The sequence below is a fragment of the Lepidochelys kempii genome, chromosome 3 (assembly GCF_965140265.1).
Source record: "Lepidochelys kempii isolate rLepKem1 chromosome 3, rLepKem1.hap2, whole genome shotgun sequence".
Taxonomy (NCBI): Eukaryota; Metazoa; Chordata; order Testudines; family Cheloniidae; genus Lepidochelys; species Lepidochelys kempii.
Window position 1 is genome coordinate 147,640,042 of NC_133258.1, and position 12,706 is coordinate 147,652,747.

Consider the following 12,706-nt stretch of genomic DNA (forward strand, 5'->3'; position numbering starts at 1 on the left):
ATCAAATTACAAGTGTCCCAGCACACTATTACTGAAAAATGTCTTACTTTTTCATTGTTAGCATTTTGTTATAAAATAAATCAGTTGGAATATAACCATTGCACTTACATTTCAGTGTATAGTATACAGAACAGTATAAACAAGTCATTGAAATGTCTGTATGAAATTTTACTTTGTACTGACTTCACTGGTGCTTTTTCTGTAGCCTGTTGTAAAACTAGACAAATATCTAGATGCGTTGATGTACCCCCTGGAAGACCTCCGCATACCCCCAGAGAGACATGTACTCCTCGTTGAGAACCACTGGTCTGGAACACGCCACCCCACTTTATGTTACACAGAGTCCATTAAAAGTCTTATGGGAACAGCTTTATTACTTGCTAGCAAGCTGGGCCTGTCTTGGGTCTGGTAACCTGCGGCAAAAGGTTCCATATCCCTCTCCCCAATCTCAAACCACCCAGCTCATCCTCCCCTGATCTATACTGGAACTGGTGACATGGAGTAAAAAGCTCTTTACTCCTAAACCCAAGCCTAAGCCATCTAGGGACCTCCAACCCTAACAGCATTATACTGCTCTTAAATCTGCATTCAATACAAGAGAACCAGACAACTGATCCAGCATTGAGCTGGCCTATCAGAGACTCCCACCTTTCTTGACAGTGACTGCACCTACTGCTAATTGTTCCTCTCTCTGACCTCTCCCCATAAGCATGCATGGCTGCCCCCCAGTGAGAGATGCTCCTCACAGCCATGAGCAAGCAAGTGCTATTGATCAACTTGTGGTAAAACAAACCACTCACTGGTCTGACAGCTCCCGAGAAATATGAGCCAGGAGCTTCCCTGGGCACAGAAGGGTTTCCTCAGGAGGCCAGATCATTGTAGGCAGAAATGAAAAGATGTATTAGCTCATCAATTCCGTTCCAGCCAAGGCAGGATTCAGCCCCCAGAGAGAAGACATGTCCAATACTAAACTGGATCCCCCACTGATCTCAGTCTACAGGTTACAGAGACAGGACTGGGTCCTGCAGGGAGCCAGGAACTCCAGTGGAAAGAGCAGTAAACCAGATTGACAGCAGTGTGAAAACTGACCTGCTTGGATTTCAGCTCTTCCTGAACTACAACTGCCCTGCCAGCTGGCTTCTCTGGAAATATACAGCTCCCTCTCCCAGCACGTGGATCTGCCCAGCAAGGGAAAGTAAAGCCCCCGCCCTGCATTCTAACTCAGCCCCTAACCAAAATAAATGGCTTATGGTGGCAAGGGCCAAAGAAGTAACTCTACTCTTAAAGTTGGAGCTTCTTAGCAAGATAGGGGCACTGGTAAGAGGGTGCCATCTGCCAACCTCTCCCATCCATTAGCCTTTCAGCTCTGGATACTGCATCAGTATCTGCATTGTCCTCTGAACAAGGGTTTTGTGCCTGTCTCATAGCAACTGAGACTCTAGTCTAGTGCAAGAGGTACAAGGACAGTGACAAGTCTAGACTTGCTGGACAGTGGTGCAGGCAGGGTGTCTGGGGACAGGAAGGAAGAGATACTGAAGCCTGAGAGGACTGTCCCTCCTACAGCTGAAAGGCATAACAGCCAGGTCACTGCAGAGAACAATCCTGTCCCTAAGGATGGACTATTTGGGACTCAGTAGGGATTAACCTGTTCTAGCATCTCTGTTCCTCATCCCCCAAAGCAAAGCATCCTGCCTTGGACAGAAGTACTTGTCCCGCACCTCTCACTTGGGACTTGGCACCCTGATGTTTTTGAGGATGGTGTAAATATCCTGTGATGAAACACAGGGCCAGACTACCAATGGTCCATGGCAAACCTCATGCTCCTCAAGCAGTGGTATCCATCAGCCCCAGGCCATTGGGAATTGTCTGAGCTCCAGCAACTAAGATGGCCACTTACCAGACTCATTTTCACAATGCAGCAGGAAAACCCCATCAGACATGGCACCATCTGCTTTGGAACCACCTCTTACTTTACCCAGGGTTTGGTCTGGACCCTCTACAGGGTGGAATCCCAAACTCAGCAAATATTTGCTAACTCAAATTAGCAGTCCAAGAGGAGTTGGGGTGTCACTGGGCCAGCTGAGAATGTGTTTCCATAGAACATGGCAGATCAAATCTCAGCAATGGAAGGGAACTGGGCATCTTGGACTGCGTGCTGAGCTGTCCGGCAGAACCTATTCCCAAGGCTGTAGCTATCAGACTGCAAAGTGCACTCAAATGGCATGCTAGACAAGCAGACTGTGCCCCACTAATGCCAGCTCACTAAACACCAATGGCGTTTAAGTACCTCTGTGGGACTGGCAGCACAAGAGAGTAGCACTGCCACATCAGAGCTCTACAGAGGGACTGCCCAAGTGTCTCCCTCCACAAGAGGCCAAGCTGCCAGTATTCATTAATCAGAGTAAAAGGCAGAGAAGGCAAAATGTGCTAAACACACTCAGGATGTGGCCAGGGTGGGAAAAAGGATTTAATGTGGCCTCATTAACCACCCAAGCTACACTAAGGCTACGTCTACACTGGCAATGGAATGACAAAAGTTGTGTCTTTCAGAGGTGTTGACACCCCCTCTGAAAGACAAAATTTTTGCTGACGAAAAGCGCTGGTATGAACAGCGCGTTGTCGGCAGGAGCGCTCTCCTACGGACAAAGCTAACAGCGCTCATTGGGTGTGGAAGTTTTTTGTCTACAGGCAGGGACTACACTATGCGCCTTTTAGCAACACAGCCGTGGCAACACAGCCCCGTCACTAAAAGCTGCATAGTGTAGACATAGCCTAATATTCTAGTGCCTTAACAGCAGATACACATCAACGCATTCTCCTCAGTTGACTGAACAGGATCCACCCTCAGGAACTGCTTCCAATCTAGTTAATAATCATGAAAACCTATTATGCTTTTCCACACCTACAAGGGTGGGGGCTAGTGAAGAGACAGGAAGAGACAGCAAGAAACTAGAGTCACACACAAAGAGGGGCAGGAATTCCTCTGCTAGGATCCCCAGCTGACCATCATTTTCTCTTACCCGATGAAAAGCCCTCCTCCATAACCTTTCCAAGCCTCAGCTCTCCTGCAGCCAGCACATATATTATCTTGTTGTCACTGCCTTACATCATCAAGGCCTGAAAATTTCACTTGCCTGTGACTTTTGGAAGCATTGCCTGGCAGGGAGCGAAGCCACCAATTTACACAGAAACTAACCTATCAATTAAAGTTTTTCCTAGCCTTTACAGTTGCAAAGGCACTTCCAAATGTGAACTGGGTATAACCGAGGCAGACAGCCAGTTCCAGTGACTCGGTCACAACTCAGAGCTTCAAAAAAGTGAAAAATGACTAGAGCTTTATTCGGTTTTCCCCTACTTCTCCTGGAAAGCCTGAAGTAAACGAGAACCATACGAGTTTCACTCTCGAGCGGCTTGGCAAGCTATAGCGTGAGCAGAGGCAGGCACCGGAATTCTCTGCCAAGGGGGCTTTGAGAAGCCTGATAGGACAGCAGAGACTGCGTCCCCACCTCCAAAACTTTTATCGCCAGCCTAGGGGCACTGGAATTGAGATGAGGCCTTTCTGGGCTCCAGGACACAAGACAGCTGCACACACAGATCAACCCCCCCACAATTCCACAACCCCCCGGCCCCGCTAACACAACCCACACCAATGCACAGCGACAAGGACCCTCTAGCCCCATTAACGCCCCCAGCCAGGGGAATCGCGTCACAATAATGACAGCACTCGGCGCTGCCCATCGCCACGGAGCAAATGCTAATCAACGAAAGTTACCCCCAGCCCAACGGCCCCCATTCCCCTCCCCCGCCAGCCCCCCATTCCCCTCCCCCGCCCCCCGCCTGCCCTGGCCCGCGCTCACCTCCGGCGGCAGGTAGGGCGGGTTGTTGGCCTTGCCGCCCCGGTTCCTCCCGCTCTTCTTCTTCCCCCTGGAGCCCCCGCCGGCCCCCGCCCCCCCGCGGCCGCGCAGCGCCCCGCCGCCCCCCACGGGCCGGCAGCAGCCCCCGAACAGCTCCGACACCCGCGAGTCCATCCCGGCCCGGCGCGTCCCAGCCTCCCTGCCCCGGCAGCCGCCGCCGCCCCCCCGGCTCCAGCCCTTCCAGCTGCCTCCAGCCTCTGGCGTCAGAAACAGCCGCGGGGCGCCACGGGAAACCGAGTGCGGGCAGCTGCCCTTGACTACAACCCCCAGCATGCACCGCGCCGCATAGCAATCCCAGCATACATCGCGCTCGCCACGCCTCTCTCCCTCTGGGGGCCTCCTCGCAAAGGACCACGGGCGCAGCAGTCCCAGCTCCCAGGGTCCACTGCGCTAAACAAAAACCGTCTGTGGCCTCTACTTCGAAAGGACTACAGCTCCCAGCATGCACTAAGGCCAAAACGTCCTTTCCTTATGGATCTGCTGAGCAGAGGCTCCTGGGAGTTGTGGTTTTCCAGTTCACTGAGTGGCTGCTTGCTTGCTGGTTCTCTGCTATCTTACCATTTTGTGATGGTTTCAGACCAGGCTCATTTCTTGTGTTTGCTTTTTTAAGAACAAGCCTCTTTGTCTTTCATGAAAGGAATTGGGGCACTGGAAGGGAGGCAGAATGGCATCACCTGTGCTCTGCACCTTTCCCAAACGACTTAACACACTTTCAAGGGAATGAGATGGAACATTTGATGCTGAGGCCCATTGCCTCCATGGGCTGCTCCTCTGTATTATAGCTGTGATTGACATCATTCTATGTCAAGCAAGTCCCAGCAAGCTGCTCATGCAGCTTCATGGTTGGGCAAAGTTTGGGCACCAACATAGTAAGATCCGATTTCTGAAATCTACAGATTTACATCTAGTGTACAGTGCTTGTGTGTATGGTGCTGGGTATGTACATAAGACCCCTAGCATCCTCTGGCTACTGTGGCCTTATATAGCATAGAAGAGAGCTGTAGGAGCCTCAACTGTATAGTACATTAGCAATCCAAGAAACTATCAAGAGGCCGCTTTTTTCCAGGGGGGAGAAGCGAGGGTGCAGTGCGCTCGGGGGAGGTGGTGGAACTGGGCGAGGAAGAGGAGGGGCAAGAAGAGGCAGGGTGGGAGCAGAGTGGGGGTGGGGAGAAGCAGGGTGGGGGTACGGCCTTGGGGGAAGGGATGGAGTGGGGGCTGAGCCAGCTGGGAAGCACCCCCGGCAGATTAGAAATTTGGCGCCTAAATATCTATAAAGACAAAACGATATAATATATTCATATCAAACATACTGTGACACATGTTAAGACTATGGTCTAGCAATTAAAGCAAGAATTTTGGACTGGGAAACTCCTAGGTCATACTGCCAGCTCCCCCCAAATGATTGACTGTATAGTTTTGCCAAATCACTTTGCCTCTAGTGAGGTTTCATTAATTAATGTTTGTAAAGCACTTTCAAATTCTTTGATGAAAGGTGCTATGAAAGGACATGGTACTAGTGTAATCTAAATACAGTACATTACACCCCCACACTAAGCATATTACACACACAAGAACATGCAGAAGCCATGGAACTACAGATCCCATCATGCATGTAGAATATAGAATTGGGACTCCTTTTTCTTCCCTATTTTGATTTTTAAATTTGCAGCCAATGAGGAATCAGGGATGTTTTGTTTTCAAACACAACTAGCTGTAGCCACACCCTCTCAGTGCTTCCTGGCACCGCCTCCTCCAGGACTGACCTCCTATCGGTAACAAATTGCATCACCCACTACAGCAAGCTGAGAAAAGATAACAGCTTCAGAGCAGGTTTCAGAGTGGTAGCTTGTTACTCTGTATCAGCAAAAACAAAAACAACAAGGAGCACTACTCCCATCTGGTGGTTATGGGTCCTAATTTTTCTAATGTAAACCAGCTCTGTTTGTACAGTGCTTAAAATAATGGAGTCTGATCCTGATTAGGTTCTTTAGGTTCTACTGTAATATAAATGATAAAAATAATAAGTGTCTTGGCCACAGTCATGCAGTGAACTTGTAGTAGAGTGGGGAGTAGAATCCAGGAGCTCTGAGTCTCAGTCCCTCACCTGCACTAATCACTAGACAATGTTGCCTATAGCAAACCAGCTGGACATGGAAATTAAAGAAGGGGAAATGGTGTGTTATGTTATGATATATCCCCACTTCCCCCAACTTGGTATCATCAATAGTCTGAGGAAAGAGTACTGTCCTTGGCCCACACCCAGTGGGCCTGTTCCACTGATACAGGTCTTAAAAAAAGATGTTGCAACTGACACCCCTTCCTGTTCTTGGTGAGAGGTCACTAGAAGGACACTAGAACCCAGCCTTTACCTTGTGGCATGATGGTGGCCAAATTCAGTTTGTTGTCATAGCCACCAAATTCAGTTTGTTATCATAGCCAAGTTAAAAAGTGTCAGAATAAGTCTATATGCCTAGATACTGTGGTGTACAGAAATGCAAGGGAAGACCCAGTTTATATGGAGCACATTTAATTCAACCCCTTGCTTTTCCCCAGGGTGTTTTTAGCTCACCTGTAGACTCCTATAAAAAAGACAGTCAGACTAGACATGCAAGGCTGATTATGTGGTTAAGCCACAAGCTAAGTAGTCAGGATTCCTGAGTTCTAGTCCCAGCACTTGGCAAAATCACTTCTCCTCACTGTGCTGAGAGAACCTTTTGATCTCCCTTTCATTGCCTTTTGTATAAATCCCATTGTTATAATTAATTATGGTAATGATGGTACTGGTAATACATTAATTATGGCTGGAATATTATCATCATGGTGGTTAAATATCACATTTTTTTGTGTCAGTGTCACTCACAACAGATGATACACTTGAACTGTGCAGAAACAGTGCTGTTCTCTGGTGAATGTCACTCTGTAGCTGAATGCCAACCACAAAGCTTGACAGGTTTCAGAGTAACAGCTGTGTTAGTCTGTATTCGCAAAAAGAAAAGGAGTACTTGTGGCACCTTAGAGACTAACCAATTTATTTGAGCATGAGCTTTCGTGAGCTACAGCTCACTTCATCGGATGCATACCGTGGAAACTGCAGCAGACTTTATATACACACAGAGAATATGAAACAATACCTCCTCCCACCCCACTTTATATAAGCTATTACCAGCAGGACAGTGGGGTGGGAGGAGGTATTGTTTCATATTCTCTGTGTGTATATAAAGCCTGCTGCAGTTTCCACGGTATGCATCCGATGAAGTGAGCTGTAGCTCACGAAAGCTCATGCTCAAATAAATTGGTTAGTCTCTAAGGTGCCACAAGTACTCCTTTTCACAAAGCTTGAGTTTTCACTGATCACATGCAAAAAGTAGCCTAAATATCACCAAACACGAGTTTGCTTCAAAAAGCCCCAATTTTTCCCTTTTCAAAAAAGGTTGACAACATTGTGCAGAGGCCACCTCTCACTCATGTGAGCTCTTTCCAAGTTCATATGCTGCCCCTGCTTCCCCATTGGCTGCCTCTTCACCCAGCTGGATACATCCCAGTGTCAACAAGAAGACCTGCTTTGCTGCAGAATTCTTTCTTTGTTCCCAATGGCACAAGTGCCACGTGGCCTCTCCTAACCGGAGAGGTCAATTTGGTCCAGTTGCCTGTGTGCCTGAGTGGCTCCTCATTTAAAGGCCACCAGGTAGCAGCAAAGAGCCAGGGATTGGGCAGCTGTAGGACTCTGCATAAAACTGCCCCCATTTCACTCCAAGAAAGTAATTTATAACTCAAATAAATGATTCAGTATTTTTGTCCTTGAGGCCTTTCAAAATTGGCGAAAAATTGCAGCAGTTGGCAACGCTGCATTGGCGGAGGAGAGGGCGCAAGGGCTTTAGGGAGCGGAGCGGGAGGCTGTTCATGCCCAGGGGAGGAGGGCTTGTGGAAAGGGCAGGCAGATGGGCGATGGGAGGCTGAGCATGGCCCAGTTAGTCAGGAGCGATAGAGCACAACTATGGGGGGCTTTCAGGGCAACAGACAGGCCAGGAGCCTGGGTGGTGCAGCAGGGAGGGGAGCCCTGGCCCTGTGGTGTCTGGGTGCTATAGGGTGACCAGACAGCAAATGTGAAAAACAGGAACAGGGGGTGGGGGGTAATAGGAGCCTATATAAGAAAAAGCCCCCAAAATCGGGACATCTGGTCACCCTAGGCTACCATGCCCAGTGCGTCATACCCAGGCCCCGTCCCGAGCACTAGATTCTCCCCCCTCCCTGCCACGCACCCAATCGCTGCCTGAGGCCCAGCTCCACTATGCCGAGGATTGGGGGGGAAGCGGCGGAGACAAGATCCCCCTCCCCAGCACACACGCCATGGCCTCCCGGGCCCCGCCTCTCAGCGGCGCAGGCGCAGCTTCTCTCCCTTGGGAAGGGGATGGGGCGGAGCGCGACTCCACTGTGCCCTAAACAAAGATGGCTCCGGTGGGGGGGGGGGGGGGGGTCAGGCCCGCCGGGACCGGAAGCAGAGCGGACGCGAGGCTCCCATGGTGCCCCGCGGCGGCGGCCATTCAAATCGGGGCCGGGACGCGGCCGAGCTCGAGGCAGAAAATGGCGGGGCCGGGCCGTCAGGAGCGGGCAGGTGAGGTGAGGGGCGGGTTCCGGGCTCCCACCCCCAGTCCGTGCGTACGCGCCGCAGCCGGGTGACCTCTCCCCTCTCCCCGCAGCTGACCTGCTCCCGACCGAGCCCGTGGAGGCCCCGACGGTGACCCCGGAGCTCGCCGCGGGACGGGGCGGCAGCAGCGCGGCGGCGTTTCACTGCCCGCAGGGCCCGGCCGGCCGCGCCCCGGGCTGCCGCTCCGTCTCGGTGGCGTTCCCCGGCCCGGTGACCCAGCAGGGCTGCTGCCACTTCGCCTGCGAGCTCCTCAAGCACGTGCTGTACCAGCGGCACCAGCTGCCCCTGCCCTACGAGCAGCTCGCCTACTTCTGCAGGAGGGCGCTGCCCCGCCAGCCGCAGGTAAGTCTGGGCCTCCCCGGGGCCAACCAGCCTCGGCTAGCGAGAGCCGGCTGGGGCGATAATTGGCGCAGCCCCAGATCCACGCCCCTGGCGACCAGTCTGCGCTGCCCTCGGCTGCCAGGTGCGCTCCGCACTGTGCGGCGTGAGACGCTGTTATCCCGAGCTGGCGGCTGGCCGTCTCCTCCCGCTCCAGGAAATCGGCTTCATTTCTCCGCCTGCGCAGCAAATCACGCTCTGCGGGGGCCTGCTGAGAGCTGCGCTTCCATCCCCCTGCACGACAGTGACTTTACCGGGGGCCAAGGCGGGCTGGAGGCAGTTCCCGGCAGGTTCCGCAAATAGCAGCCGCCTCTGCAAGGCCAGGCAGGAATTCTAGCTGCTCCCTGCAGAGGTAGAATGCTCCGCCCTGACTCGGGAGAGAGCAGCTACAGATCAAAGTAGTAAGCTTTCTGGTTGGTTCAGGGGCAGCAGTCACTGGTTGCAGAAAGTGGCTTGGCTGGAACGGTATCTTTTGGAACCAAAGGGAGTTGGGATATGGGAGAGTGCCTGACCACGCAACTTTGCACAACTAAGATAGACCAGACTCCTCAGGACAGGGGGGAAGGGGAGGTCTGCCAGGGATGTTATGCCCCAGGTATTTGAAATAGGTTATTAATGATAGAAACTTGCATGTGGTAGAGAGATTATGTATTTTAAAACAACTCATCAGATTGGCTAAATCCTGCATTGCTAATCTTTCTCTTAGACCTATAGAGAGTGTGTTTAGTGTGCAAGAAAAATTTGAATAAAGACTAGGAGGCTCATCTTCTTTCTCACTGAATGAAGTGGCACGGTCTCCTAAGGCAAGTCAGCCTTTTCCAAGAATTGCATGTCTAATCTATTAACTGTCTTGATTTGTAGTTTCTGTCAAGATATCCTTCTGTATTTCAGGTTACATGCACTGTAGGTTTTGTCTTAAACACTGCATTATATTTAATGTGATTCCTGGGGATACAATATCCTAAAGAGAATGCATTTGGTAAGAAGAAAAGGAGTACTTGTGGCACCTTAGAGACTAACCAATTTATTTGAGCATCCGATGAAGTGAGCTGTAGCTCACGAAAGCTCATGCTCCAATAAATTGGTTAGTCTCTAAGGTGCCACAAGTACTCCTTTTCTTTTTGCGAGTACAGACTAACACAGCTGTTACTCTGAAACCTGACATTTGGTAAGGACAAAACTACTTCACCTCTCTGGCTGTTCTACTCCTGGGGGAATGCTGTGCTATTTTGTTGGACTAGATGACTTCCTGAGGTCCCTTTCAACCCTGATATTCTATGATTCTATGGATTAATGAGTCATGCATATTTTTAATTTTTTGCACAGAAAAAAGCTTCTGCCGAAAAGTTGCTGCAGTTCTGCCTTTTGCCCACCTGAGGCCCCTGTGGCGATAGTACGTGGCTGCTGCTCCCAGCCAGCCAGAAAAGAGAGCCTGCAGAGCCTTCTTTGCAGTACCTGTAGGGCCAGGTCGGGAGACAGTGTGGGGCTACTGGGGGGGGAAATCAGATGAGGGCAGTGGGGGAGGACAGATTGGGGCAGGGGCTGAATGGGAGTGCTGATGCAGAGCTACAGGGGAAAATGGGGGTGGCTGAGTGAGGACACAGACACGTGGGGATAGGAGAGGGAGGTGTAGAGCTACAGGGGGAAGGGGTGGCTGAGTATGTAGGGACAGGGTGCAGGGCTGTAGGGGGATGGGAGGAGTGGGTGTGCAGAGACCCATGGGAATGGGCAGATGTGCCTAACTGAATGGGAGAGGCTAGGTGTCAACCAGGGTCTGCATGGGGGAAGCTCCCTAACAGTCCCCTCTCCCCCCCCAAACCTGTTGCATAGTTTTCCCACCCACAGCCAGGCTTCTTTCCAGCAATTACTTCCCTCTCCCTTACCCCTGACTCTCCCCAGCCTTTGCACTGCTTCTGGGGGGTGTGGGAAATATGGGTCTATATTGTAGTTTAAATGAATTATTATTCAGTTCTGTATTAATATGCCTAGTAAAGAATCTATTTGTCAAGAAACATTTTCTGAATCTTTGTTTGTATTGTTAGACATACCTGCTGACAGGTATTTTGAAATGACCAAAAATAATTGAAACTGGTGTGGTTATATTGTTTTGACAAATAAAATATGCAGAATTTTGCAGAATTTGAAAATATTGTGTGCAGAATTAACTTTTTTTGCACAGAATTTCCACAGGAGTATTGTTCTGCTGTACTCCAAGGTCTGTAGTTAAGACAACTTGAAAATCTGCCTAAGAAAATCCAGACACACCCCTACAGAGTGGGGTGAATGTTGACTGAACTGTGACACATTGAGCCATGACATGCTCTGAAAGCTCACACGTTTCTAGTTCTGTTACATCCATTCTAATACCTTTATTTCTACTGACCTTAAATCCAGGAAACACTAGTATTGAAATTGTTCCAAGTTGGTTGTTAAGACACCAGGATGATTCCTTTTTTCAGTCTTAAACTGTTTTTCTTTTTTTTTTTTTTTTAGAAAAAATCTCTGTGCTTCCTGTGTCAGGTCTGGTTGTTCAAGGTGCTAAACGCAGTCAAATGCACCACCGCTCGCCTAATTCAGAATGTACCAATTTTTTGCTTGGCAGGATGGAGATGCAATTAAGAAGAAGCCACATCCCCCAGACCTAGGGAGCAGCAGGAAGTGCCAGCAGTTGCTAATGGAGCTGGAGGGAGTGTTCTTGCACTTGGAAGCAATGTTCAACCTGACATTGGTCCCTCGGGTCCTTATTCTACTTGGAGGAAATGCCATGAGCCCCAAGGAGCTCTATGAAATCAACTTGGAGGGCATCTCTGTGGGCAATGCTGAGGAGAGCCTGCAAACACCATCCTGTGTTCGTAAGCTTTTTCACTCACTCTTCCTTGCAGATGTCTTCAGTGAGCTACAGGCTGTCCCTGTCATGGGCACCATTGTCATGGTCCAGGGGCACCGTGACTGTGGCATTGACTGGTTCCGACCCAAGCTCAACTATAAAGTGCCAGCACGTGGGAGGAAGCTGACGGTCAACTTGTCCTGTGGTGGAAACAGCAGTACAAATCCATCCACTCAGCAGGGAGTGACCTCTGCCTGGGACAACTACATATGGTTCCAAGCACCAGTGACAGTTAAGGGCTTCCATGAATGACTCTTGCTCTATAGCATTTTAATGGGGCATTTTTAATAATCATCTGGTGCTACTTTAGTTGATACAAAAGAATGTTTTTATGATCTGTAACTACACCTCTCTGAATCCTATATCCAGGGAATCTGCTACCTGCATGCAGTTGGGGTGCATTCCACTGTCCATACAACAGAGCTTTAAATATCCTCATGCAAGGGTAAGCACTAGAGCAGTTTTGCCCCAGATATAGGTCTCTTGGGGGAATTGAGTCATGAAGAAGGAATTCCCTAGAGGGTTAGTGGGAGTAATTTTATGTTTTTGCAGCATGCTCGCTTACCCAGCCAATACTTGAAGCAACCTTCTCTGGGAGTATCATGGTGTTCACATAGCTGTTCTCCTCTACTTGCTGATAAAGTAGTGTGCAATGTTAATGGATGCACTGGGACTTGATTGATTGGTGCTTATGCTTAATATGGGGGTGACAAAGGCTATCTAGCAGGTTTTACTAAGCCACTCAGGATCTCATCTCCTTTACAGTCTGGTAATACCATGAAAACAGAGGGAGGGTTGGGGGTTGCATAGCTATAACAAGAATCACTTCAGGGATGTAATGTTGTGTGAGGGATGTTCTAAAGAGGGAGACCTCTAACCATG

General features: G+C 49.9%; 2 protein-coding genes across 3 annotated transcripts in view; one reads left to right on the plus strand and one right to left on the minus strand.

Annotated features, from left to right (window-relative positions):
* The window catches only part of GTPBP2 (GTP binding protein 2), a 21,535-nt gene extending 17,441 nt beyond the window's left edge, over positions 1–4,094 (minus strand). The window contains exon 1 of one of the 2 annotated variants that reach the window (XM_073338474.1): positions 3,858–4,094. In XM_073338474.1, the coding sequence (XP_073194575.1) occupies positions 3,858–4,028 (171 nt within the window). In that variant the 5' untranslated portion in view covers positions 4,029–4,094. The remainder of the gene's footprint in view (positions 1–3,857) is intronic. The other variant, XM_073338473.1, reaches the window with a different exon arrangement.
* Positions 4,095–8,436: 4,342 nt separating this feature from the next.
* Positions 8,437–12,483, plus strand: MAD2L1BP (MAD2L1 binding protein). Its single transcript, XM_073338476.1, has 3 exons — positions 8,437–8,526; positions 8,612–8,901; positions 11,540–12,483. The coding sequence occupies exons 1-3, from the start codon at positions 8,496–8,498 to the stop codon at positions 12,074–12,076; spliced, it is 858 nt and encodes a 285-aa protein (XP_073194577.1). The 5' UTR covers positions 8,437–8,495; the 3' UTR covers positions 12,077–12,483.
* The last annotated feature ends 223 nt before the right edge of the window (positions 12,484–12,706 follow it).